The sequence below is a fragment of the Rhinolophus hipposideros genome, assembly GCF_964194185.1.
Source record: "Rhinolophus hipposideros genome assembly, chromosome: 6".
In the NCBI taxonomy this organism is placed as follows: domain Eukaryota; kingdom Metazoa; phylum Chordata; class Mammalia; order Chiroptera; family Rhinolophidae; genus Rhinolophus; species Rhinolophus hipposideros.
The window spans coordinates 30,294,054-30,321,530 of record NC_138052.1 but is presented as its reverse complement, the minus strand read 5'-3'; the positions used below and the strand labels follow the sequence as shown (position 1 = coordinate 30,321,530).

The 27,477-nt window shown below is 40.4% G+C and overlaps 1 protein-coding gene across 3 annotated transcripts in view; it reads right to left on the bottom strand.

Annotated features, from left to right (window-relative positions):
• Positions 1-204: 204 nt before the first annotated feature.
• The window catches only part of LYPD6 (LY6/PLAUR domain containing 6), a 123,898-nt gene continuing 96,625 nt past the window's right edge, over positions 205-27,477 (bottom strand). For 2 of the 3 annotated variants that reach the window (XM_081051207.1, XM_081051206.1), the window contains exons 2-5: positions 25,465-25,653; positions 18,050-18,148; positions 5,503-5,633; positions 272-3,664 (exon numbers count right to left, since the gene is read on the bottom strand). In XM_081051207.1, coding sequence (XP_080907333.1) covers positions 3,497-3,664; positions 5,503-5,633; positions 18,050-18,148; positions 25,465-25,582 — 516 coding nt within the window. In that variant the 5' untranslated portion in view covers positions 25,583-25,653 and the 3' untranslated portion in view covers positions 272-3,496. Of the gene's footprint in view, positions 3,665-5,502; positions 5,634-18,049; positions 18,149-25,464; positions 25,654-27,477 lie in introns of all 3 variants that reach the window. The other variant, XM_081051205.1, reaches the window with a different exon arrangement.

Sequence of the window (27,477 nt, the reverse complement as noted above, 5' to 3'; positions counted from 1 at the left end):
ACACACAAAGCTATTCAGAGAGGTTAGTGATAAGAGCTATCTGAATGTAAGTATGACACTCTAAGAGCCCCACCATGTCACTGATCGAGAACTTAATAGAAAACTTTTAACTTTGGGAAAAACTTGTGTTTCCTTGGAAACTTCAAAATATAGGATGTTAAAGAATAACCGGGAATCACAAACAAGCTGGAGTTTTTCAAGGTCACCTTCAATGTCTATCATTTTACTGTGAAAAATATAATAAATTCATTGTATAGATGAAAATGACATTTATATTATTCAAATATTTATTTCCTGTTGCAGAACAAATCATCAAGGGAAAATGCTTTCTATTGTATCATTAACATAACTCACCCCAAGAATAGAATAAGATTTTCAAATAAGATTTAAAAATAGTTAGTGGGACACACACACACACACACACACACACACACAATCTTTCTATATTCCCTGATTTAACAAAAAAAATGTTCTGGAGAAACTGTAAACCTGATTGAAAAATCGGGTAATCTTTCTTTTTTTTGATTTTCTGAAGCACTTACTGTCTGTATGAATTATTTGGCATGAGTGAATTATCTTGTATCTTTTCATGCATGTACTTCTTGTCTATATGACTAGAAAGTGAGCTCCTAGAAGGAAGTTCCCTGTGGCATTAAGCCCAATGCCTTGTACATAACCCCGATGCCTGAATCATGGGGTGACGTGTGCATTTGCAGGCAGGAGCCTGGTGAGATAGACTTAAAACCTTTATTCATTGATTTACAAAATGTACAATATTTACAAAATTTAGGCATTCATCCCATATTGACATGAACGTTGTGGGGAGTCTAAAAATAAATAAGCAGTACATAGGTTCATATACACATCGCGGCTCTTTGCACTTTAAGCCATCAAGAATAGTGGGATTTAATGGAAGGTTTACTGTGGTAGAAAAGTCAGATGTGTCTTGGGCCTTCCACATGAATGAATGGCAATTCCGTGGCTCCTTGAGGCTGGGAATGGTGAGCAAACTACTTTCTTTAAAGAGAATAAAACGCCAGCCATTCTGACAGGCATACAGGGTGCAGGCAGCCACAACTGTGTGCAGTTTGCAGTGACCCCCTGGGGTGGCAGATGACACCTGTACACCTGGTCCCTGCACACCAGACAGGGAGGCTTTGGAGTCCACATTTTCTCATTAAGAACCAACATTTGGACTTTGTCTCTTATTCAAATTGCATGCAGTATTTGGATGATGTCAGTGGAGAATGACCATGCACGAAAATGTAGGTGTAGATATGCACATCATCAAATTGTTACTGTCTTACACCATCTTCAGATGTAGGATCAACCTGTCTCCTCTGTTAGCAAGAGGAATGAATGAGGAAAACATACCTTCACCCCTCCCCCAAAGAAAAACCATCTGGGGACACATGCAAATGACATTCTGCAGAGGCAGGAATAGACAAACTCCACGTGATAAGAGGGGCAAATTCCCATGAAGCCTCATACCAGTGGTAATTCCACCTTCCCTTCCACTTCATTCCTGCCTCATCCCATATAACTTAAACAGGAAGGAAAAGTCTTCACGTTCTTGAGCTTCTTAGAACCTCAGTACCTTCATCTGTAAAGCGGAAATACTAGGAATATTCTTTACATGGTTCTTGCAGGAAGTACATGACCTAACTTATGTAAAGTGCTTAGCATAGCCTGGCACATAAGAGGCGCTTAATAAATGTCTTGTTTTCTCTCCCTCTTCTTCCCCACCCCAGTTATAGCAACGTATGGATAAGCCTGCCAAACTCTGATTTAAGGCCATTTTACGCAATTTCGATAACTGTGTATCAGAGTTACCACTGTCAGTTCAGATTTGGTCCCTGAGGAGGTCTCATTTTCTGAGCCAGAGACATTTTCCTGTCAGGGCACACGGACCCTGACAATACGGTCCTCTGTATCAGCAGCAGCTCCACCAAATGCGATGCAAAAACGCCCATAACCCTGCAGAGAAACTCGTACCAGTGATTGTCACCCAAATACTTCTGGAAACACACCACAGAGGAAACCATGAGCAAAAAGCTCGAGGCCAATACATTACTCTTGCTCACAACATAAGGAACATAAGTAACTTTTTTCAACACTGGTGCCAGTATTATACATACATATATTACAAGCTCTACCACTGTTGAAAAATAAGTATCCTAATTTGATCATTTTGTTCAGAATAAAGAATCTTTTATAATATATTTTAGTTTCTAGTTATGCCATACAAAAATAAATATTGTATAAATGACTTACAAGGAAGAAGAAAGAACTGTAACTTGGGGTGCCAAAAATATAGGACGGATAGTGAAACTTTTACCCTCTACTTCAAAAGTAAACATCTAAAAGAAATAACTTCTCATTGGGTCTCCTTACTAGTCTCACCATTACTCCACTGGTCCACCTACTTCTCATCCTAGGATATGAAGTGTTCGTTCCCTAATCTCCAGACAGCTGAATGCAGCGTTTTCTCCCTAAGGTCACTGGGGATTTGAAAGAGGAAGCACAGGGACGGCTCTCAAGCAGCATAAATTACAGATGGAGGAAGATCTGGCTGAGCCACTTACTAGAGCCGCCCAGTGAACTAGGATTCCTCCACACATTCTCCTTCTTTTCATTTTGAAATCCTCTCTCTGTGTAAATTAGCTACGTCTGAATAGAACCCCATGACTGGAGAAAATAACCCCATCCTGCACACCCATTGATCCAGGTAGATTCCACGATCTCAAGGAGCACAACTAGGTGCTAAATTCAGCCCGATCTCACCAATTATATGAAGGGATAAACAGCCACTCTATTGATGCTAGTTCCATTACTTGGGGAAGAATTCTTCTGCAGCCACTCCTCCCCGCCAAACTTTTATGACTTTTATGACTTCCTTTTTATTTCCCACACAGAGCAGAGGGAATATGATTCCCACTATTGGAAGGAGAATGTTGGAAAAATCAAATTGAACAAATGTCTTACTACCTTTCTAGGGAGTTAGTATCTCCAAGGAAATAGTCCATTGATTTTGCAATCAAAGATTTAAAATTCTAAAACTGTAAGTGAATTCATGATTATATTTAAACCAGTGGTCCTTTACCTTTCTCCAGAGAAACATACAATTATTCAGTATAACATACTGCCTAACATCTCAGAGGGTCCCAGGACCTCGGGCGGCTCATACATCTACTCCAAATTAAGAGCTCCAGATCTCAACAAATGCAGAACTATTTCTTGGAGTGAAAACAAAGGGTTGTGGTATAAAACTCAGGGTCTGTTTTAGGGGCAGGCTAGCTATGAGGAGGTCTTGGACTTGAAATGGCTGTATGGAAGCATGACCGTTCCTCACGGTAAGTGGAAATGCTTGGCCGTGAAGATACTCTCGAGCGTTGTGGTTTCACATGTGTAACTATTGTCAGGCCAACAACTCATGCATGACCGTGGACCATCACAATCCCCATGGATCACTACCACACGTGGTGACTTGGGGCTGCTACCATGTGAGTCCCAACCACACCCACAAGCAGGACACTATCAGTGACATGCAGTGTGGGTGCCCACTTGTCTGATTGATGGGTGACGTTGTGGCAAACGTGGCGTCGGTTTCATTTCGGGGGAGTGGCAAGTTACAGATATTTCCTTCACAACAGGAAGTACAGACCTGAAAGAAAGGAAGAGAGAAAGAATGATGAGGAGCTGGCAGATCTTGGCAAGAAGCAGGAGGAGACAGCAACCTGCATTTAAAGGGGAAGGATGAAATTTCACCGGGAAGCAATGTAGTCAAAATGAAAGCCCCCAACTAAGCATCATAGGACACGGGTTCTCCTTTTGACATCCCACCATGTGGTTATTACAATTTTACCACCTTCCTAGGTCTCAGCTACTCCATCTGTGAAGTGGGGATTATATATTTACCCTGCCTCTCTCGAAAAGGCTCTTTCTGAATATTGAGGAAACTGCTAAGAGGGCCACTTTCACTTGCCAAATTTTCACAGTGAAAGTGAAGTGGCAACAACCCAAATAATTTCAATATTTACTTTCATTAGAGTTGTCTGAATAATTCTCTCCATTCTCACAGGTGAGTTAAAATTGGAAGTGTTTTCATTTATGCAATTATTCCTGCTTTATACAGTTTTGCTTGTGGATCATAAGAAAGAAATAAACCCAAAGAATTATTGACAGGAGTTATTTTAGGTAATGGCTACACTAAATACAGACCAGCAGCTTCAGGATCAACTGGGAGCTTATTAGAAATGCAGAATCTCCAGAAGTTGAATTAGAATCTGCATTTTAACAAGGCCCCCGAGTGGTTCATATGCATAGTGGTGTTTGAAGACTCTGTGATGATTGATATCCTCTACCCATTAGCCTCCAGAGATTTCAAGCTGGTCACCACTGACATGAGCTGGCAAGACTTTATAAAGTTGAAGACATAAACTAGGGGTCAGAAGTGAGTTTGAATTCTGTTTCTATCCCTTACTAGCTGAGTGACCTGAGAACATATCATTTCTCTGATGTTTAACTTCCTCCTTGGTAAAGGAGCCACAATAATGCCTGAGAGCCAAGGCTAGCTTGTTTGGGGTCAGGTAAAACCCTTGGGTTTACCTTTCACATTTCAAACATAGAGCAAGTAGGCAAACTATAATTTAATTCTTAGTGTATTTGACAAGTCTCTTGAAAATTAGGTGTCTATCTCCTTGAGACAAAGAAAACCCTCATCACAGTGTTCCAGGGTATCTGAGTTGGCCTTGTCCCCAACTCCCAGGAAGGCGGCCTGATGGGGAGAAGTGGAATATCTCCAAACAAAGGCCAAGGTCTGATATACAAGCTCATATGTTCAGCCAGCTTGGAAGGACCAGCAGGAGAGTCGGGGGCATTCCCCAGTCCAGCACTCAGGCAACATTTCTCTGATTCTTCTTATTCTCCTTCAAGGCTGCCCTCAAAGGTCATTTTACCCTGAGTGCTCCTGCCCAGGCACCAGATGGAGTTTCAGGGGAGCAAACTCACAAGGAGATGGTTCTCTCATCACCTACTGGAATGACACGGGAGCCAATGTATACCTTCTCCAAATCAGCATTCCACAGAAGACACGAGCCCCACTTTACAGCAACTTATCAAAGCTCAACGGCCTTGGCCATCCCCACGGGAATGAACTGCTGGTCCATCTGAATTGCTTTCCCATGGGCACATAACTTGTCCCTGCTCCTCTTCCTTCTGGTAGCTTTATGACTTTCTTCTGAGTGAGAAAGGGCTTACAGTAATTTTCCATACCCTTTTGGTGTTGTGTTTACACAATTTGTGCTGGTTATCCTATGACCTGGTATACATTTGTATTCTTGTAGAGCAAACAGGAAAGGGGGCATCTTCTCACAATGGTATAAAGACAGTGAAAAGCCAGCCTACGTGGGGAGGTAAGAATTGGCTCATGAGCACTGGCAGGCATCTGAGATGGAGGAGGCTGACTAAGCTTGCACTGGTCACTTGCTTTCTTGCCCAGACCTTGTGGCCTTCATGCTCGGAGTCTCTGCAGCCAGTGGACAAGCATTCTTCCAGTGGAACACAGCGTTTGGTGACAGAGATGCTATTTCCTGTGACTTCCATGGTGTGCTGAGTGTAGCAGTATCTGGTCTCTGTCAACACAGAAAAGATGTTTTAATTGACATAGAAAATATTAGTCTAACCTGCCTGAAAGGGAGATAGCAGGAATGCCAACACTACAAGTCCTGAAAATACTGAACAGCACATGGGATGTACACTGTGTTGGGCTTATGTCCAATCCCAAAATTGTCCTTGGAGAGACCCACTTCATTTGCCATGGAGAGCCTTCTGAAGACTACTGGTCGTTGCCCATCGTAATTCCCATAAACCAAGACCTAATGGCATCATTCTTTGCCCGTCAACCAATTTTGCCACTGTACTGATTTTTATTTTTAGGGGAGGAGTGGTTTGGAGGGATGATTTAAGGTGTGAGAGTCATAGCAATTTTCAGGAAGATGAAGTGATGAAAAAGTTCAAAGAACACAGAGTTAAAAATAAGATGTTAGGCAGGATCTTCAAGGAGATAAAAGACTACCGTAGAGGCTGGTGTGTGTGTGTGTGTGTGTGTGTGTGTGTGTGTGTGAAACAGTTCTTCCCAAGTAAGATTAAAAATAGATTCATTGTATCTGGAGAAAATGACTTTGTCCAAAAGAAAGAACTTCTTGCCTAAGAGCATAGCTGGATTCTAGAATTCATTACAGAACACAACTAAGCCAACAATGAAGGTGTCCCAAAATTGAGGAGCATTGTTTCTGCCTAGCATGGCTCTGTGGCATTCCAGGAAGGCAGATGAAGAGAGACCATGATGTGAGTATCTAGCGGTCCCTCTAAGTCTTAGGAATCTGAAATCTTGAGATTTCTTCAAAAATTCCATGAAAAATTTCTTAGTTGTAATTTAAAGACTAAAGAAAAATGGCTCTGTCATTGTAATTTTTAAGTCCGTCAGGCCGTGTTCAGCTCTCTAAGCCTGGGATTTAGTTGAATATTCCTATTTCATATTCAGATTGAAAAAGAAAATGGATAATTCTTAAGAAACATCACTGAGCTGTTTTTCAGCCGTATCTTGGACCCAACTTTGCATACTTTACACAGGTTGGATATTTAGTGGCTGTTATGGAATTATGACTTTTAATGATATTTATTAGGCAATAAAAATCCCTCCCCACCAGATTCTGTCATAATTTTGGCAACTTTTAGCCAATGTATAACGTCCAAAGAAGAAAGCTGAATAGTTTTAGGCTCTGAGAATGAGCTAATATAGACCGCACTGACACATCTGGGAGTCATGAAAATTCAGGGGTTTTAACCTTCTAGATACTCACACGGGACAGGAACCTGAGTGGCCTCTGATTGAGTCTTGCTAAGGGCAGCGACTCTTCCAATGGTTACACTCTTGGTGGGTGTACCTGGACTGAGTCTGTCAATGCTCTCCCCCAAATGCTGTCCCCACACTGCATTGCACCCTGACCAGAATTTTGTCAGTTGGAATCAGCTCAAAGCATTCCTTAGCTTGGATCTTAGAGCACTCTGTCGAAGAGGGATCAGTCAGGTTCCCCTGTGAGCTCACAAGAAATGGTGAAAGCTTTAACCTGGCAATATTTCTCTCAAAGCCTTAAAATATTTTAAAATTGAAGGGATTGTTTTATTAATGAAGAGGAGATAGTAGGTCTTGTCTGATTTTTTTTTTTTTTTTTTTTTAAGGCTTTGACAGATTTTAACCTATGGAGGCCGGTGACCTGAGGGATTTACAACATCTTCCAAAGAAGACTGGTTTAGTTCTCTGGTATCCGCTTGGACATTTATGGCAATGATAGGTACACCTTTCCCACCCCACCCCAACTTCAGACATTCGAGAATGCAATAAAAAAGGAGCGTTATGTTCTGTCTCCTCTTCATGCTGACAACCAGGAGCAGCTGCCCGAGGTTTTATTGCTCCAAATGTAAATCTGAGTGGATAAGATCATATGTTTATGGAACAAGTACATCATCACATGGTTTCAGTTTTGGAAAGTAGATTTGTCCTCCAAATAGTGAATTACCCTGTTTTAGGCAAGCCTTAGAATAACAATTGGTGATCCTGATATGACTGCCTTTTGTTTACACTTTTATGACTGTAACAAACTCTCTTTTAACTTATTAATTGGAAACTTATTTCACTGAATGAGAGACAACATCTAATGAATCTTTTTTTGGGGGGGGGTCAGGAAAATATGCAAATGCTCAGTACCTAATAAGCCAATTCTTGCCATTCTGGGAGAAAAGCGCAATCCGTGATGAAGCTGGATACGAATTTTTTCTTACACACCACCAAGCCCAATCCATAAACAAAGATATATTTGGAACACCCATTACTTCCAGCACTAGAGACTTCAGATCTTAAGTACCAATCCCTTAAAAGTATCCATTCTCCTTCTTATCTTACAAACCCCTAGGTAAGTTATGAAATGTGGAAAAAGGTCCTGTGGTTAAATAAGTTTGGGAAATGCTCAAAGTTGAACAGGTTTTTTTTTTAGTGCAAACTGCTGAGAGCCTTGAATTTGTACTGTGATCTGCAAGGGGGTGGGGACAGAGCAGGCAGAATTTCCCCAGCAGAACTAGGTGGACCCCACGCGGCTTATCACTGGACCATAGAATTGATAAAAACTGAATTTCAGCCACAAAGCGTTGCTCTCCATGCATTTTGAATAATCCTTGGGTTAGTAATGAGGTTATATGAGAAGCAAGCCTGCTGATAACTTCACACTAAAAGGATTTCAAAGGCTTTTATCTAAAAGATAAAAGATGGATTTGAATTTCTACTAAGTTAGTTGCAGCCTCTAAAATCTCATATTCTGCACTGCATGGTATTCCCAGAGGTTGTGAAACAAAAGTCTTTTACTGTGAGATTCACAGGCATTCAAGTAAAATCAGAACTGAGTAAAAAAGCTTAATCAACTATTGGAAGACACAAAATATAATTTTCATGAAATTCACACATATACACACAGATTCTGCAACCTAGCTCTGAAATTTTAAAAAGGTTCAAAACCAAAACGCAAATTTCCATTTACCCATCAACATTCAGTGTCCAATAACAGAAACTATATCAAAACAAACTATGCATAAAATAATTTGAATTAAAATGGACATTAAAAATGACCAACTCTTATCATTCAGTAATTTTCTGTGGCTCCTCTAATTTTGGTTTCTTTACATTCAAGTAATGCTAGAGAACAGTTCACCAGGTGCCGGAAATTTAACGAGAGGAAAATCATTGTAATCACAGCATTATAAATTGTATTGTAACGCTCAGCCCTTCACATCCTGCCTTGCTCCTTCCAGATCCTCCTCTGAGGTGACTGTTTGCCTAAGTGTCCAACTGAATGCTCTTCTCCCGTCTGATCTGCAGGATTTCTTTGCAGGTCCAGGTGCTGTGGGACTCCCCACCCTGGACTTCAGAGCTTTGTCTTCTTCTAGATTTTCTCCTGCATCTCTGGTCTCTCCTCCTCTAACACTTACCCTAACCCGAATGTCTGCAGTCTCCCAGGTTCTGTTCTTGAATCTCCTAACCAAGTGATCTCATCCAACCGCTCATGACATTATTTCCAGTCTGATTCTCTCTCCTGGGCTGTAGAACCAAATTTCCAACTATTTCCTGGATATCACCAGCAGCACCTTGAGCCTCACACCTCATCTCTCAAACCAATCACATCACTTCCCTCCCCTGGCGTCTGTTTTGTCTTCCTGTGTTCCTATTTCAGGAAGAGACATCCTGAGATATGGCACCTCCAACGTGGACTAGAAACTTCAGAATCTGCTCCGACGTCTCTTGCCGAGCTGGGAGTCTCCCAAGTCCTCTGAAATTTCTCCATTACCCATCTGATGTTTTCTACTCCATTTTTCCATTCCCCCAGTGCAGGACCTCATCATTTCCTATCTTCTTTGTCTCTGACTTCTCTCCTTTCTAACGCAGGTGCCAGACGATGACCAGTTGGATTACTGAAACCAAGGTTAGCTCATGCCCCTCACTGCCTATGAAAGCATGAATACCGCTTAAAATCACGAATGAGGCCTGACGAGGAGCCCTGACTGCTTACTGCTAGGCCTACCAGACTGGCCAGTAGATGAGCTGTTGCTCTCTCTCTGCCGTGAAGCTGTGTCAAGAGTATAACCGTGTTTCCCTGCTGGAACCATCAGTTACATTTATGACTCCGAGCTTGGCATCTGAAACTCAGCACTTATTACTCACAGTTCTCCGTGATCCAGGCCCCTGACTGCCTCCTCATGGCCTTAGTGGCTACCTTGAGACACCATGACACAACTTTTGACCATTCTTTTTTTTTTTCTTTCAGTTACAATCTTATTTTATATTGGTTTCAGGTGTACAGCATAGACATTTAGACATTTATATACTTCATGCAGTGATGCCCCCGATTAGTCTAGTATCCACCCGGCACCATACATAGTTGTTGCAACATTATTGACTCTATTCTCTATGCTGTACTTTACATCTCTGGACAATTCTTCACAACAAAAACTGCTTTTCCTATCTTCTGCTCCTAGAAACCTAATGTTCTCCGAGGCTCAATCCAAATGACATGGATTCTGTGAAACCTTCCTTGATTTTCCTCCCAACCAGTCCCACGGCCTGCTTAACTTCCTTATTTGCTATGTCTGGCTTTCCTTCTAGATCAGGGTTTCTCAGCATTGGCACAATTCGTTTTTTTGTTTTTGTTTTTTACTGGTTGAGATTCACATGGGTTTGTAAGAAATAACACAGAAGGATCCCACGTACCCTCAGTTTTCCCAAATGGGCACATATTGCAATCCTATAGTACAATATCACAATGAGGATATTGATATGGATGCAGTCAAGACATAGAACATTTCTGTCTCTACAAGGATCTCTCATGTTGACTTTTTATGTCTTCTCCCCTCCTGCTCCAACCACTGGCGGCCACTAATTTATGCTCCATTTATATAATTCCATCGTTTCAAGGATGTTATATCAATGGAATCATACAGTATGTAAACTTTTGGGACTCGGCCTTTTCACTCAGCCTCGTTCACTTGAAAATTATCCATGTTGTATGTATCAAAAGTGTATTAATTTTTATTGCTGAATAGAGTTCCATACTATGAATGTAACAAAGTTGGTTTAACCATTCACCCATTGAAAGGGGATATTACTAATAAAGCTGCTATCAACATTTGTGTACAGGTTTTTGTGTGAACATAAATTTTCATTTATCTGGGATAAATACTCAGAAATGGAATTACTGAGTATGTATGGTAGTTGCATGTGTAGTTGTTTAAAAAAATTATCATACCATTTTATACTCCCACCAGCAAAGGATGAGTGATCTAATTTTAACCAGCATTTGGTGGTGGTGTTACTTTTTATTTTAGCCATTTTGATAGATTTATAGTGACATCTCGTGTTTATAACCTGTCCTTTTTCTAAGGGCTAATGATGTTGAATATCTCTTTATGTGCTTAAATACCATGTGTTTATCTTCTCTGATGAAGCATCTGTTCATTTTTTTGCTCTTTTCCTAACTTTTTAATTTTTTTTTACTGTTGAGATTTTAGAACTCTTTATATATTTTAGATATTAGTCCTTTGTTAGATATGTGATTTGTAAATATTTTCTCTCAATCTGTAGTGTGACTTTTCATTCTCTTAACAGGGTCTTACGAAGCATGAAAGTTTTAAATTTTGATGAAGTCCAACTTATCATTTTTTTCCTTTTATGGACTGTACTTTTTATATCAAATCTAAGGCCTTTTGCCTAGCCCTAGATCATAAAGATTTTCTCGTGTTTTTTTCCTAAATGTTATATAGTTTTATGCTTAACACTTCAATCTGTGATTCATTTTGAGTTAACTTTTGTAAAAGGTGTAAGATGTAGGTTGAGGTTCATTTTTTGCCTATGAATGTCCAGTTGTTCCAGCACCATTTGTTAAAAAAGCTATATTTCCTCCATTGGATTGCATTTGTGGCCTTGTCAAAACTAAGCTGGGTGTATTGAGGGTCTCTTTCTGAGTTCTCTATTTTGTGCCATTGAGTTATGTTTCTATCCCTCTGCCAGTACCACCCTCTTGATGATTATAGCCATGTGATAAGTCTTAAAAAGAGGATAGATTGATTCCTCTTTTTTAAAAATGGTTTTAGCTATTCCAGTTTCTTACCTTTCCATGTGAATTATACAATAATCCTGTCTGTATTTACAATCTTGCTGAGATTTTGAACAATTATAAATGGTATTTTTTCTTAATTTCAGTAACTACATAAATTGATGATACATATAAATATAAATGAGTTTTGTGAATTTATCTTAATATCTCGTGACCTTGCTGAACTTATTAGTTCTGGGAGTTTTTCCTGTAGATTCGTTGGGATTTTCTATGGTGAAAATCATGTCATCTGTGATAAGGGGGAGTTTTAGTTTTTCCTTTCCAGTCTGTATGCCTTTTATGTCCTTTACTTGCCTTATTGCACAGGGTAGAACTTTCAGCAATTCACTGGATTAAAGTGGATAAACCAGACTTTACAGTAGACAGTAGTTAAAATAAAAATGATAAGACAAAAGCATCAAATGGATGCTTCCTATCTGAGGTAATTATGTTAATACGAAGTACTTGGACAAAAACACCGTGAATTGGGGTAGGTTAGATGCTCTCAGAGTACAAACAATAATCTTGTTAAGTCTGATACGACTTTTGGTTAAAAAATTGCTGGAAAAATTCTAATTAAGGACTACATCTGAGAATTACAATGTCAGCTGAGACAACTAGCTTGCACCTTCTTAACTAAAGAACAGTAGAATAAAATTAAAATAACAACAAAAAAAGTCTGTGGGAAAGCACAGGAGAGCTACCAAGGCAGAGAGGATTTGAAGAGCAAGGTCCCAGTGAAACCCAACACATCAGGTTGAGCCTGACATTCTACACCTGTTCTCCCCTTGAGGCACTTGCACAGGTAGGGACTGAGGAGCCAAGCAGAAAGCCCTGCTCAGGGGCAGAGAAGCTGAGCAAAGCCTTTGTGAGTCTCAAGGGAATTGGGAGGCCCAAACAGGAATCCAGAGCTCGCAGGGCAGCCAGGAGAGAAGGGAAAGACAGAGAAGTGAGGCTGACAGTCTCAGGATAGAATTCTAGGTGGGCAGCTACTTACTTTCAGCACTTTTAAAATATCATTCCATTAACTTCTAGCTTCTACTGTTTCTGTCAATACTGCATGTTGGCAAAGTTGTACAGCAGCTGGCACTCTCAGGCACTGCTGCCGAGAGTGTAATTGGTACAGCACTCCAGAAAATGGTTAGGTAGTATAACTGATAAAGGCAAAGCATACCCCGAATTCCACTTCCTGGGAGAGACCTATCAGAAATGCATACATACGTGTACCAAAAGACATGCAAGCATTCTCATCCCATTCAAAAACTGAAAACACTCCCAATGTCCATCAACAGTAGAGTGGATGAAGTGTAGTATAGTCATATAATGATCTACTTTACCTTTGTGAGAAAGAACGCTCACAGAAACAGGGATGAATTTCCCACATATAACGTGGGAAATAAAGGAGTACATTTTGTGTGATTCTATATATACAGAGCTCGATGATAGAAGTCACAGATTGTGTTACCTTTGGAAGGTGAGGTATAACCAGGGGACCCCAGCGGCCTTCTGGGGTTCTTCTGCTTAACATGGGTAAGACACACAGCATGTTCATTTTGTAAAAAATCAATGAGCGTTGCACTTATGATATATTCACTTTCTAGTATTTATGTGAAACTTTAATAAAAAAAAGTTTAACTTCAAAAAAGGAGGAATTCTTCCATTTAGCAAAATGACAAGATAGATCATCTGAACACCATCTCATTCCATAGCAGCCAGAGTGCGGAGTAACTTACAACCAGTAGCTTCTGTAAATGTACAAAGGAGCTCTCCAGAAAGTCACGGAAAACCCAGGGACCAACACTGGGTAAGGTGCTGATTTCTCTACCCTGGGATGGGGGGTGTTAACAAATAAACTGTAAGATGATGCAAGGCCTGGGGTCCTAATGGGGGTTAGAGTTAGAACAGAGATCCTGTAGAATGGAAGAAACCTGGAGGGGCTATATCCTAAATGTAAGGATGCCTAAAAGAGAAAAAAATCCACCCTTGGGTAAAGTAAAACAAAAAGGTTGTTTGTCTGAGCCTGGGCTCTGTCTGAAAAAACAGTCAACAGTCTTAAGACTTTCCTGAAAATGTGTAACCTTGGGCTTGTCTTCAGTTAAGCTGGGGATCACATTTATAATTCCTGCCTATTCCAGATAATTGATATAGAAAGAGTCAGCGAGGGGCATGCCCAGGTTGTTCTTTGCTTTCACAGAAAAACAGCGAGCAGCATAGAAGTTGGAACCAAACGATGCATGGCCCTCCATCTCAAGATTTCTCTTGGTCTGATTTTATATCAGCAATAATTTCAAATGAAGATTTTGCCTTAAGGGGAGACATCTGCACTTCATAATTAAGAAGGAACATTAAATCCTCGCAGCTTAAGTAGACTCCACAGAACAAGTCTTTCTAAAAATTGTGATGTTTTTGACTTGACATTTAATTCCAGCAACTCTTAATAAACACTTATACGGTCCCTCTCTCAAGGAGATTTTAGTCCTATAGCACAGAAAAAAAGTCACAGGCCCAAAACCACGTGGATCTGAGCACGTAGCATTCAATTCTTGTTCTCCTTTACCAGTTCTTTCAACTGGTCCCTCCTCGTATGATATGATTTCAAGATCCTTTCCCATTCTGATTCACAAAGTCAAGAAAATTACACAGGTTATAACGAGCGGTTAACAAAATTAAGATTCTTGCCAAGGGAGTGCTCAGGGACCAAAGACTAAAGGGAAGCCTAGCAAATGAAACAATACGATCGGTTATGAAGGGCGTCTTAAATTCTCATGTGTAGGGAGGCAGTGCAGTACCAGGAATCTGTAAGTGCCAGAGACAACAACAAAGCAATGATGGAGGAAGTACTTATACACCACGCATTTCGAAAGGAAGAGTGACAGGAAACCTGAGTTAGTGAGAGGTGGCTGGCTGATGTCACCATGGCCTGTCAGAGTGATTCTAGTTAAGGCAAGGCTTTCTTGATGTTTATTTCACCAAATGATGATTGACAACAAGTCTGCTGCATCTGTAAGCAAGCTTACCTCAGCTGCTAAAATACAATATGTCTCCATGCACATCCACATGACTGAGATTAGCTTTAGAAAATTCCTGAAATTCAGGCTTTCCCTGAAGCAATTTGGGATGTGGGTTTATCTCGTACAGATAAGATTAAATACTAACATAAAACGTTTTTTTTTTTCACTTTCCACAAGTTATGGTCCCATCATATAATAATTAAAACTTAGTTAAACACGTCACAAAATAAACAAACAGAAAACCAGGAATGTGACAGGAAGCTGGGATGTTTTTCCATAATAGGACTGAGCCGCCCTTACTAAATCGGTTGGTAGTGCTATAGCTGCTTCAAACAAACTAATGGTAGACAGAAGAAACAAATCTAGGGGTCGTCCGTCGTTAGATACATTTTATATTTTAACCTAATAAGAATGACATCATTTTCATCGTTAGAAAAATCTCAAGAAAACCCAGAGGAAAGGACAGATGGCTCATGAGCAATGGGGCTGGTCAGGAAGGAAGCTGAGTGTGACTTCATCTCTTCTCAAGAAGGAAGCTGAACATGGCTTTGGTTCCCACTCCTTACCTGATATTCAAGGCCACACAAAAATAACCTGGCTCCACTATTTGTTCCTACTATTCTCTGCCAGAAACTAGTTGCTACACCCAGTGCAGGTCTCTCCCTGTCCACTGAGCACACTGAGGGAATCCTGTGTCCCTGCATTTGCTCTGAGTGATTTCCCAGAAGACATGCCCTCCTCAGTTTTCTACATCCATTGCCTATTTATAAGGCTGTCACCACCCACGCAGCCCAGGATGCTGTCACTGGCCACCTCAGCCCCCAAATAGCAATCCTTTCCTTAAGTTCCCATTGCATTTAAGGCTGTATTTCATTTGGCACTTGCCTTTGTCCTGCTATTTTTTTCTTTTTTTGACATTTGATATGTTCAGATCTTATCTCCCTAGCTAAACTGCCGGCTCCTCGAAAGAAGAAACCCGATTCCTATCTTTCGCTGCATAATCCCCCAAAGGGTCTGGAATGGTATAGCTCTGTGTCATGAACCTCGGGGCATCACTTTTCATTTATCCCTATAAATTTAAGGACAAAAAGATAAAAGTGGGAGGGGGAAAAAAGGGAAAAGGAGAAATTGTGTAAAGACGTGCAGTACTTTTAGGCTCCTGTACTTTGGGAGGATAGATTTTGACCTCAAAAGAAAGGATCCAGATGGAACTTCCTCTTTCTCTGAGAGGAATTCAAGCAGAGTGCTACCCGCCACCTGTTTCTGATTTGTGATAAGGATATATTTGTATCCCATCAGACTCAGACTGGGCCTCTACGAAATAAGGCCTAAAGCCTGAGAGAGCCCGCATTCACAATCTGTCCTTTTCCTCTCATCGTCTCTGCGTGGGCAATGCTGAGAGAACCACTGCCACATTTTCTGTACAGTAGGGCTGATCAGTACCAACTGTATCAAAAGTTAATCTGCCAACTTCGTCCCAGCAGGAACCAGCCCACTAGTCATTGGCTACCCCAGCAAAGCATCCTGTTGTTGTCCAAAGTCACTGTTTACTGTGGTTCTCAAATGTTACTGCATCCTGGCACCACACAGGGCGCTTTTAAAATCCCTTATGCTCAGCCACAGCCCATACGATTTCAACAGGAATCTCTGAGAATGACTCAGGCATCAGTGTTTCTAAAATTTTACCCCGTGGTTTGAATGTGCCGCCAAGTTTGAGAAGCAGTGGTTTCATAAGGTCCCTCAGCAACCTACCCAAACGTTCATCCTGCAGTGGGGGTGTTACAGAACAGCGGCCCGTCTGAAACAAGCCCAGACTGCAGAGGGCAATGCGGGCAGGACTCGTCTTAATTACTCAGATGGCTGGCTAGCTCGCTTGTGATTAAGCCAATCTTTAGTGTCTCCACGTTTTTCTCTTCCCTGTGGTCTTTCCCATTAGCATCTCTACCTCAAAGTAACCAAGAGGAATCTAGACAGGACAACACGACATTTCGCTTTCTATTAGCGGGGAGAGGAGTTCCCAGTGGTTGTCGCCCCGTGACTGTTCATTAGAATTACCTGGGATAGATAAACCCACTAGGCAGAGCCTGCATCTCAGAGCTGCTGGCTCCGTTTGTGTAGAGCTGTGGCTCTTACCCCACGGTCTCCAGACCAGCACCATCTGCATTATGTGGGAACTCTTTAGAAACGCAACATCTCAGGCTTCCTGAATCAGAAACTAGCAAAGAGGGAGGATGGGGTGGGGGCATAAATCTGTGTGTTAATAAGCCCTTGAGGAAATGATCATGCTGAAGTGTGAGAACCACTGGCTTAGGCAGGACACAGGATCCAGTGATTTTTGAAAAGACCCACAGGAGTTCCCGCTCGGCAGCCTAGGTGGGAGACTCACGGATTAAATACTAGTACTGGCCTAGGTGGCCGACATCTGTCTCTAAATCACAGTTTCCAGGCTTCCGACTGTCTGATCCTCCGTGAGAAACACAGTGCCATTCATTGGCCTGAGAAGGAGAACTCCTGCATTATGTTGAAAATAATAAATTTGGTGTTGGTGTGTTCAATCATTTTAACAATGAATTTGATCAGCTGTGAAGCCCATGTAACTACTTGCTCAAACATTTGTCAATGAAATGCCCCATCCTCATCATCTCCCCATCAAATGAATCCACTTTCTTCCAAAAATAAAAGAGCCAATTAACAGTGACTCTGTAGCCAAATATAGCCATCTTTTTAATTCAATAGGATAAAAGAAATATGAATATGAAGCATCTACTTCATTTTGAAATGGGCCTTTGGGTCAAAACATCATGCTTCAATTAGACATCCGTCTCATCCTTCAAAGAGAACTTAGTTTAAAAGGCTCAGGATTTTTATTTGTGCAATGATGACATTTAGAATTCTAGCTTTCATGCAGTCTCAGGATAGAAGCCTCTGGCAAGATATTTAACAAATGGAATCTTCATATGAACATCGATTCATACTTTACATAAAGGGAGTTACTATGCAATGACTAATGCTTCAAAGAGTGGGTTGCAGGCTGGTTGTTTTCTTCCTGTGCTGCATGCAGCTGCGCCTGGGGGGGAGAAGTATCACTCACTTTTCCTGGCGCTCCAAGGATGCTTCATGAGAGAGGGGACCATCCTATAGATCAAGGGCAATCCTTATGACTCGTAGAGTATTTGCTGGTAAGTTATCGGTGTGGTATAAGAAATCTACTAACAGCCTTAGACAAGAGGACTGATTGAGATTATAAGCAGGACTCTTTCTATACATGCGGTTCACTTCCTATTCAGAGCTGTTCATTCATACACAGCTCTGGCAACCCCAACCTGTCTCCTGAGAGTTTACCTCGAGGACAGTAGATGTCTGGAGCCCATCGGTTGCACTCATAGTTGTCTGCTGCCTTTTCACAGGTGAAACATTTAAATCCACCAGGATATGGTGTGGCTACAAAAAGGATAAAGAGAAAAGATTAGTTTTGTAGACTGAGTACAGAATCTTGCATTGGGAAGTTAGACATGTCCTCCCTTTAAAAAGGATTCTCGAAACAGCCTGGCAGTTTCTTTAAAAACTAAATATGCAGCTACCATATTGCACTCTTGGACATTTATCCCTGAGAAGTAAAAACGTATTTTCACACAAAAATCTGTACACAAATATTCTCAGCAATTTTACTTACAATAGACCCAAACTGCAAACAACCCAAATGTCCTTCAATGGGTGAAGGTTAAAAAATTGTGGTACATCCGTACTATGGAACACCACTCAGCAATAAAAATGAACTTTACATTCAACAACTTGGATGAATTTCCAGGGACCTATGCTGAATGAAAAAAGTCAATCCCCAAAGGTTATATACTATATGTAAAATTTTTTTAAATGATAAAATTTTAGAAATGGAGGACAGATTAGTGGTTGCCAAGGTAGGGATAGGAGTGGTAGGAGGCAAGTTTCAAAGGGAATCCTCATGCTATCGAAACTGTTTAGGTTTTTGACTTGGATGTAAATACACAAACCTACGTGTGATAAAGTTATGTAGAACTAAATACACACACATGCACAGTAATGGACACAAGTAAAAGAGGAAGTCTGAATAAGACCAGTGGATTGTTGTATTAGTATCAATAACCTGGTTGTGATATTAATCTACAATTTTTCAAAATATTCCCACTGGGGGAAACTGGGTAAAGTCTATGAGTGCATGGAATCTCTATATTATTTCTTACAACTGCTTATGAACCTACAATCATCTCAATTAAAATTTCAACTAAAAAAGACACTCTGGATTTCCAACAATTTATGTGTCAACACTAGACAGGTCAATGTGTAAATATAAATATCAGGTTCAACCGTAAAAACTTTCCTGCTGTTTGACCATTTTTTACCTCCAAATGTGGCTATTTCTTTGCTTCAATCTAATACTTTGATCTGGTGGGAACTGATATAGTTAAGAATCCCTGGGGGTGCTAAGTATCACCCAAGAGAAGAGTCTTCATGGCTAAAAGACACGCTGCCTGTGCAGAGGTGACCCTGCTAAGGGGTCTCTCAGGCCCATGTCCAATGTCCATGGGGCAGCATGACAAGGACCCTGGGGACATGTATGCACTATAAGTCCCAGCCCCAGTCTGACAGATATGTAACTCCAGGAAGCCCCTCCCCTTTACCCTTTCTTCTTACCCCCTGTGTTGGCTTTCTGAGGAGACTGTCCTCCAGGTATTTGTATTCTCTGCCCTGCATTTACGCTCAGGCAGGGAGGAGTCCTATGAGAGTCAGGCGCTAGAGAGTGCCAGGGCCTTGCTGGCATTTTAGGACAATGACCCACAAGGAATGTCAGGCCAGGTCATCTCTGTCCTTTTCACTGACGTGCTTTTAATTGTTGCTTAGTTCTAATCATTTGCCTGCTTTGCTGCTTAGAGTTTTGCCTTTCATAAACTGAACTGTGTGAGTGTGTGTGTGTGTCTGTGTTTAATTTGTAAAATTACCTGGCCTCTTTGAAAGCTGCAAACACTCAAACACTTCATCTGTAGAAGCCAACTGTTCTCCCTCGCAGATGGCTGAACCTGCATATCCCACTGGCGGAAATAATCATCTCAGGGTAAATTGCTTTACCCACATGGAACCAATTAAGTATGTTATCAAAAATAAATGAAGGAGGAGGCAGCAGCTTAAGGCCAAAATTATGGGCCAGATATAACTTTGATTTTCACCTTGCCTAGAATAGCTTCCCATCCTTGGACATGCTTGCAATAGTTCACGAGCTGACTCTGACAATACCAAATAACATAGCAGGATCAAAAGTCGTAAACAGTCTAAAAAATGCAGGTAACTGCACCTTTTTATGGGCCCATGTGAGAGTTCTGTGTTCCTCCAAGTAGTTGGTGACTCAAATTCATAGACAGAATGATAGTGTATGCACGGGTCGTCTTAGAAAATGAGGATGGAAAGCAGCTTAGACATAGCCATCCAACCACTTCATTCCCAATGAGGCAATTTCTCTATGGGGAAACGTGCTCTACCTAACATATAATTACAATAAAATATTATATTTTGTAAAAGTAAACACAATTTTTTTTATATATCTCTACATCCCACGACCTAGATAGGTGGGTTACATTTAAGTTGAAAGAGTCTAGTTTAGGTAAGTACATGCCTGAAGAATTTAAAACAAACAGGTTCTCATACTCCAAAGCCATTCAAATATTCTTGTGGACATTTTAATTAGCTTATTTTTATAAATACTCTTATGAAAAAAATATTAAAATATTTTACGAAATTTTCCTGATTGGATACATTAAAAAAATAGTTTCACTATCAACTTCAAAGTATTTAATATATAAATAAGTTTAAAAGATAGAACTTTAAAATAGTTTGTAAATTTTGATGTAGAATTAACAGAGCAGGAGTTTTTTTAAAAAGTTGTATTCTATTTGTCAAAGAACAGCATTTCCCCCCAAAATGATCCTATACACCAAGGTTTATGGCTGCAAACTAGCCATACCACTTCAGCTTGTATGATTAATTCACCAGAGTATCCAATTTTATCTGTCTGTCAGTGCAGCCAGTAAGAGTTTTAGCTGGCATGTTGGATTAGTTATTTCTGGAAACTTTCCCATCAAAGAGATAAATTAAGAATAAAGATTGACAATCCAGCTGTTCCAAGAATAAACTTATTGAGAACCTAGCACTAATAAGTTGCAGTGTTCCTAAATTTGGATTATTTAATAGACTCTTCCAAATTATTTTTTGCAAGAATAGTGACACATTAAATTAAATACTGTCATCTCCTACACAAGCAGGACTGGACTCTGAAATTAACTCAAACTATATCAAAATTTAAACAGGAATAAGAACACACTATAGTAGCCAAATAAAGCTTTGTTGTAAGCCATTTTTACCTTTCAATGCGTTTATTAGGATGTATCACGAACAATTAACCAAATGATCTCATTTTCAGTGAGTTGTATTTTTAAATCTACTTCATATCTGCATGCATTCTCAACAATGACGTTCTAATATTTGCTGATAGAAACTTATACTTACATCTTGGTAGACAGAACTGATCAGTGAATAAGTAAACCCTTTCCACTGACAAATCTCTACGGACAGACTCAGCTTTAAGTTCATAATTATAGCACAATACCAACTAATGGTTAAATTCTTCCCTCTGGAAATATCTAGCCCAAAATACAGTCTACAGTCGAGCATCTCCAGTAACTTGCTAATTGATACTACATCTGATAAGTTTTTTTTTTTAAAAAGGACTGGAAAGAGGTTCCTAAGAGATGTTCTATTTTTTTCCTTGTTACTTCAAAGCATTACAGAGCAAGTAGAGTTTCAAATTGTTGTGGCCCCAGCTGTGAATGAATCTAATTTGGCTCTTGATCACAGAGTTAATAAGCTTAGTACTCTGTATTTCAGGGCATAAGTCCTTGGTCCCTCAAGAGAAGGTGATTGTAAAGAAAAAAAAACGCCAAAGTGCCCAGTTACTTCCTGTAACACAATCTGTCCATTAACTCTCATGGTCAGCCATAGTTCAATCGACCATAATTCCTTCGCAAGGCATCGGAAAAGATTTCCTCTTTGTTTCCATCTCTTGGAACTTTTGCCTGGACAAAGGCCTTCAGTTACCAAAACCATGGTGAGAAGAGAATCTTGTTTTGAAATGTATGCTGATGTGTAATGTAGCCAAACATTTTTTTTCATTCTTGCCAAATTAATTTCCATTGATTTTGGAAACTGGATACAAATGTAAGATTTCTATAAATCTAATAAACTAATCTTCCTTCTCAGTCCACTTGGTAACAAAATATTGTCAGTATTATTTTAATACCATGAACATATTTCTGATAGAAATGCATTTCCGGGTACCTTTCTAGAAAGTCTTCTTACTCGTTAAGACTTATTAGCATAGAATTATGAAAAAACTCCCTTGGCTCTTGCTAGCCCCCTACAGGGATACAGCACTTTCGTCCACATGATTAAGACAAGACTTGGAATACACAACCAGAGAAAAACTGGAAGTCTCAGGAAAGATTTGTATTATAAGGAAAGAAACAGAGGCCAAGAACAGGTTGAAGTCACTTACCATGTTTCCCCGAAACTAAGACCCAACTGGAAAATAAGCCCTAGCATGATTTTTCAGGATGACATCCCCTGAACATAAGCCCTAATGCGCCTTTTGGAGCAAATCTTAATAGAAGACCCCATCTTATTTTGGGGGAAACACAGTAGGAAGTTAAATTCTGCTATCTTGTATGATGTCTAACAACCAAATAAGGAGCTCCATTTCTCTTAACACTAACTCCTGTTTTTAAAGGATTTACTAGACTTTGGTACTTTAATCATGGACTCGAAGAAATTCATCATTTTTTACATGAAAAAGGGGAAAAATTACAGAAAAGAATGTTATTGAGGACAGTGCCTCAAGTTTGAAAGCCATAAAAAAAAATTTAAGGGCTTAGAAACTTCAAAAATTAGGGAACCAGAGAGCAAAGGAGATTAGCCAGGGGAGACTGTACTTTCCCAGCCCGGGTTCCAATCTCATCCCAGTTACCATCTCTGAGGGTTGTTAGAGGCTCAGGAGAAATGAGTTTCTGTTTGTCTGATGGAGAACACTCCTCACATCTCCAGCATCACCGCATTTCTCCTTGAGCAGGTTCCAAGCTGCATCTAACACTAATGGAATCTGGCTCACTTGCTGACCCCAAGAAAGCTGTTGGTGCCTCCATCTACCAAGTGAGCTGATTATATTAATTCAAGATCAAAATAATCCCACACTTCCCTCTTATATTCTTTATAGTCTGTATTTTACAGAAACTTGCTTATTTGTAGAGAGACCACTCCATCTAAACATGGTCTAGTGGGTGCTGCTCAGGGCAGAGGGCCATGACCATTTAAAAATCAAAGTGTAATAGCAAGTCGGCAAACACCCCAAACTTCTCAAACAGTGCACAGAAATGGGAAGTTCACTTGCTATAAAGTGGGCAGAGTAAACAAAATTCTAGCCAAGTAGGACCTATTGACAGTAACTTCAACCCAGTGAGAACTTGGATTCCCCAGGACCAGGTACAGAGACTCTACAACAGAGCTCAGCCCAGACCTGCTGGCGAATTGTTTAATTTAGCAAATTGTTTAATTTGGTGAATTGTTTAATTTGGTGAATGTACAATTTAGAGTAGGAACGACTTTTTCTATCCTCCATATTTCAAAATCATATCAGAAAACCTCCCCAATTCTTTCTATGTAGCAAACTCTTTCAAATCAAGCCATGGCTCTACTTAATTAACATAGGTCACGTGAGCAGAACTTTTCCACCATCTTCTAGAGAGCAGAAGTAATTGTCTCTCTGTCCTGGCAGAGCTCATCTTTAAAGATCCCATTCTGAAATCAACTTTCCAAATAGGGGCCCACTCAACTCAGGCACTGACCAACCACACCGCTGAGGCAGAAGCAGTGTGTGCATTTTGCTCTTGTTCCCTTAAATTCATTCCCCTCAATTTTCCTTCCCACCCTGTGTGTACAATCACAGCTTCAGAGAAAGGCCAGCGTGAGTCTGTTTTGCAGCCTGGTGACTTCTGAGTCTGTCACTGAAGAGGACAAAGAATAGCCCAGAAACTGAAAATCCTGGCAATCAAACCACAGAGACTGAAATCTAGGTTTTTACTCATCAAGCCTTAAAAAAAAAAAAAGCATGGCTGCTTGTAGAAAAGCATGAAATGCAATCCTAGGAAACAGAGCAAGTATCAAAGCACTTTCTTTACATGAATGTTACTAAAATAAACAGCCATGCAAAAACAAGCAGCCAGATAAGCTTCCCAACCAAGCAACCCGTAGGCACCGAACTACACTGCTCAGAGCACACAGTAGCAATAAGTTTAAAGAAACTAGTTGCTGCCTGGCAAAAGTATATTTGGAATTTAAAAATCAGAGTAATGTATTTTCAGCATCCTCAGTTTACTGCCTAAGCCAATTACAACATCATAAACAACAAGCCTCCACTGCCTATCGTGTATGTGCCCAGCATTCTATGGATAATATTTCTAGTCCACAAAATAATGCGACAGGGTATGTGTTATTTTATCTACTTTAGAAATGTGGAAATTAACACTCAAGATTTCCGTAACATTTATTGAACATTTGCTGTGGCTCACGCTCTGTGCTCAGTGCTCTGTATGCAGTCTTTTATTAAACATCTCAAAGTCGGGGCATTTATTTCAAGTCAGAAGGCTACAAAGCCACTGAGCTAGTTGCCGACCCAGGGTCAGGTGGACTGCAAGCCCCTGTGAATTCCTTGGACCACCTCTCATGTAAACCAGACCATGCAGAGATTAAACAGTCTAGCCAAGGTGGCATTGAAGGAGTCCATGGGCTGCCTCCACTTTGTAGAGTGTAAGATCCCCCAAAGCAAGGGCTATGGTTTATTTGCCCTTCTATCATTCACACCTATCACAATGCTGACACACAGCAGACCCTCAAAAAGTGGTTGTTGAACAGAATTATTTCAAAAGAGTAATGCACCTCAAGGCAAATGCTAAAGGTCAAAATACACACAATACACCCAGCTCTCACCACCACGGGGGCAATCCAGAAGAGGATCCAAAGAAAACTAAATGAGATGAGATAATTCCATAGATAGAGACCAAAAGAGGAAGTAAAAGTGCTGTGTGATCAAAGTGTGATCCTGACAATATCGCCTGCAGAAGCACCTGAAATTCTCGCTGAAAGCAAAACTCCCGGGTACAGCCCCAGATATGCAATCAGACACTGTAGAGAAGGGATCTGGGAGGCTGCATTGTTATGTACTCCCTAGATAGTTCTTAAACACAGGTAACCAGAGGGATAGGGAACAGGAAGTTGTGGGAGATAATTATGTTGACCCTGAGAATTAGATGCACAGACAGGAAGACCAGCTATTATCTTGCCTATAAAGGGCTGATCTTTTACAGACACCTTCCTCCTGGGACTCGGTGATTCACTTTGATAACTGACCGAAGCCGGTGTGAGTCAAAGGGAAGGGTGTTCAGAATCAGAGCAAAGGCATAGGGAACAGAGAAAACCCAAGAATTTGCCTTAAAGTTAAAAAAAAAAAACCTATAAAAAGGTGAGGGTAAAACACACAGCATCTTCGGGAGCACATGCCTCCTCTCAATTAAATCACCAGAGGTTTCTTCTGCATTGAAATCTGCTTTCTCCTGGCCATTTTTCAACTCATGTCTTATTTGAAGTAAAGGGACATTTCTGCGGCGAAGAGAACAGAGTCTTACTTGAAGGGTGGAGGTAGATAATGTCTTTCACTGTGAAGTCTCGAGACTGTGCAGCTTTCAGACAATCAGCCAGCAGGCTCAGGAGCAGGAGCCAGGCCAGGGCAGGGCCAGGTTCCATGGCAGACCGAGGCGTCACTCATCCAGGGCGCCTGGCAGTGGGGACTCGGGATGACGGGAGAGAACTCGCACCTGAAATATGAAGCAAGATTCATCTCAGTGTCCAACTGGAGAAAGCCCCGGGAGACTTGGCTGAGCTCCCATGTTGGGGGAATAGGGAGCCAAGGGCATAAGGAAGTGGGTAGACACGCAGAGAAACTTTATAAACGGTAATTTTAGAGCACTTAGAAAATTCCAACTGAAATCTATTCTGAATCAGGTAGCTGAAATTCCATTGGTAGCGGTCCCCTCTAATATCTAGCAGAGATGGTATCAAGAGAGATTGAATTTTAATGAAATCCAGCTATTTTTGCCAGGAGGCCAGGGGATGGCTGCCAGAATGCAACAATAAATAAGTCAGGTACAAAAGCTCAGAAGCATTTCCTTGATAATGGTGAAGGCCAAGTATGAAAATGCAGCCTTACTGGGTCATGTTGCCATACAAACCTGTATGGGGCAGACTTTCAGACTTGGGAAAAAAAGAAATGTAGGTAAATGGGCCTCTCCCAAACCAAAAAGTGCCTTTCTAGCTTAAAATTTCCTTAATGTAAGTAATATTTATTGGCCTGGTACTGTGTGGGTAGGCACTATTATCATCCTATTTTGAGTAAACTGAAGTCCAGCAAATAAATAGAGGAGCTGATTCAAACCCAGGCAGTCTGGCCATTGAGCCCACTAGGTGATACCGTTCTCCCAAAGACGGCTTTGTGGTGCATGAACACATACTGATGAAATGAGATCAAGGCATCAACTGTAGCACTAAGCAGTCATCATTCTATCTTCTACTGGGACTCTGTCCTTTTCAATCAAAATTGAGGGCAGTAAAATCTTTTACTAGGGTTGAATTGTCCAGCTTACTTAGAATGTACTTATATATCTTAATTTACACGCACTATTCACTTGCCATCTTATTGCTTTCTGATAAAGTCGGTTCCTCACATTCTACTATTTTCCAAATATCATCATTCTATTGCCCATGCAAAGGGTCAAGTTATATATTACTTTACTTTTAACTGGCTGAAAAACCATAATTTGGACATTTTGTTTACAAATTTTAGCACCAATATTCAATGAGATTTTTTAAATAGCATGATAAAATAATTCTAAAATGATTTTGTCAAAACAAACAGATCAAGAGTATATGCATTACAAAACAAAATCGATATGGAGTCATCAGATATTAAAACATACTGTAGAGTAATATTAATCAAAACAATGATAAAAAGTATAAAAATGAATACAGAAAATGGAACACTCTTAAGGAGCTCGAAAATAGACCCCACTATTTCCATGACACAAGCAGTTTTCCAAAATTATGGAAGAGGAAAATTTTAAATGAATAGAATTATAACTTGACTAAAAATTGTGCAAAAGATGAACTGAAGCCTAACAATGCACGATGCACTAAAATTAACTCCAGATGAATTGGTGTGTTCGTTATTTTTTTTTTAATAGACAAAGTTTTAGAAATAGAGTAGAGCTCTTATCACTCTGTAGCAGTTTGATGATGCCAGCCTTGCCAATTTCATGCTCACTACCCATCTTCTCTTTACTATTTGGCTCCCCACCCATATTTGCATTCAGGAAGGGAGTGGGCTTCCCATTCACTTAATAAATGTGAGTGCCAATCACCACGCTAGCCACTTGGTTGAATGATATGATGAGAAAACAAATAGCAAGGATATCTTTTCCTCACCAAGTGGCAGAGACAAACATTATCTCCTTTTAAATGAACGCAACAGTACTTCATTGTACATCCATTCTGGTCAGATGAGGCTGCAACTGAGGAACCAATCTGCACAGCATCCCATGGAGACCCCATTTCACAGCAACACCCCCATTTCTTCACAATCCGTG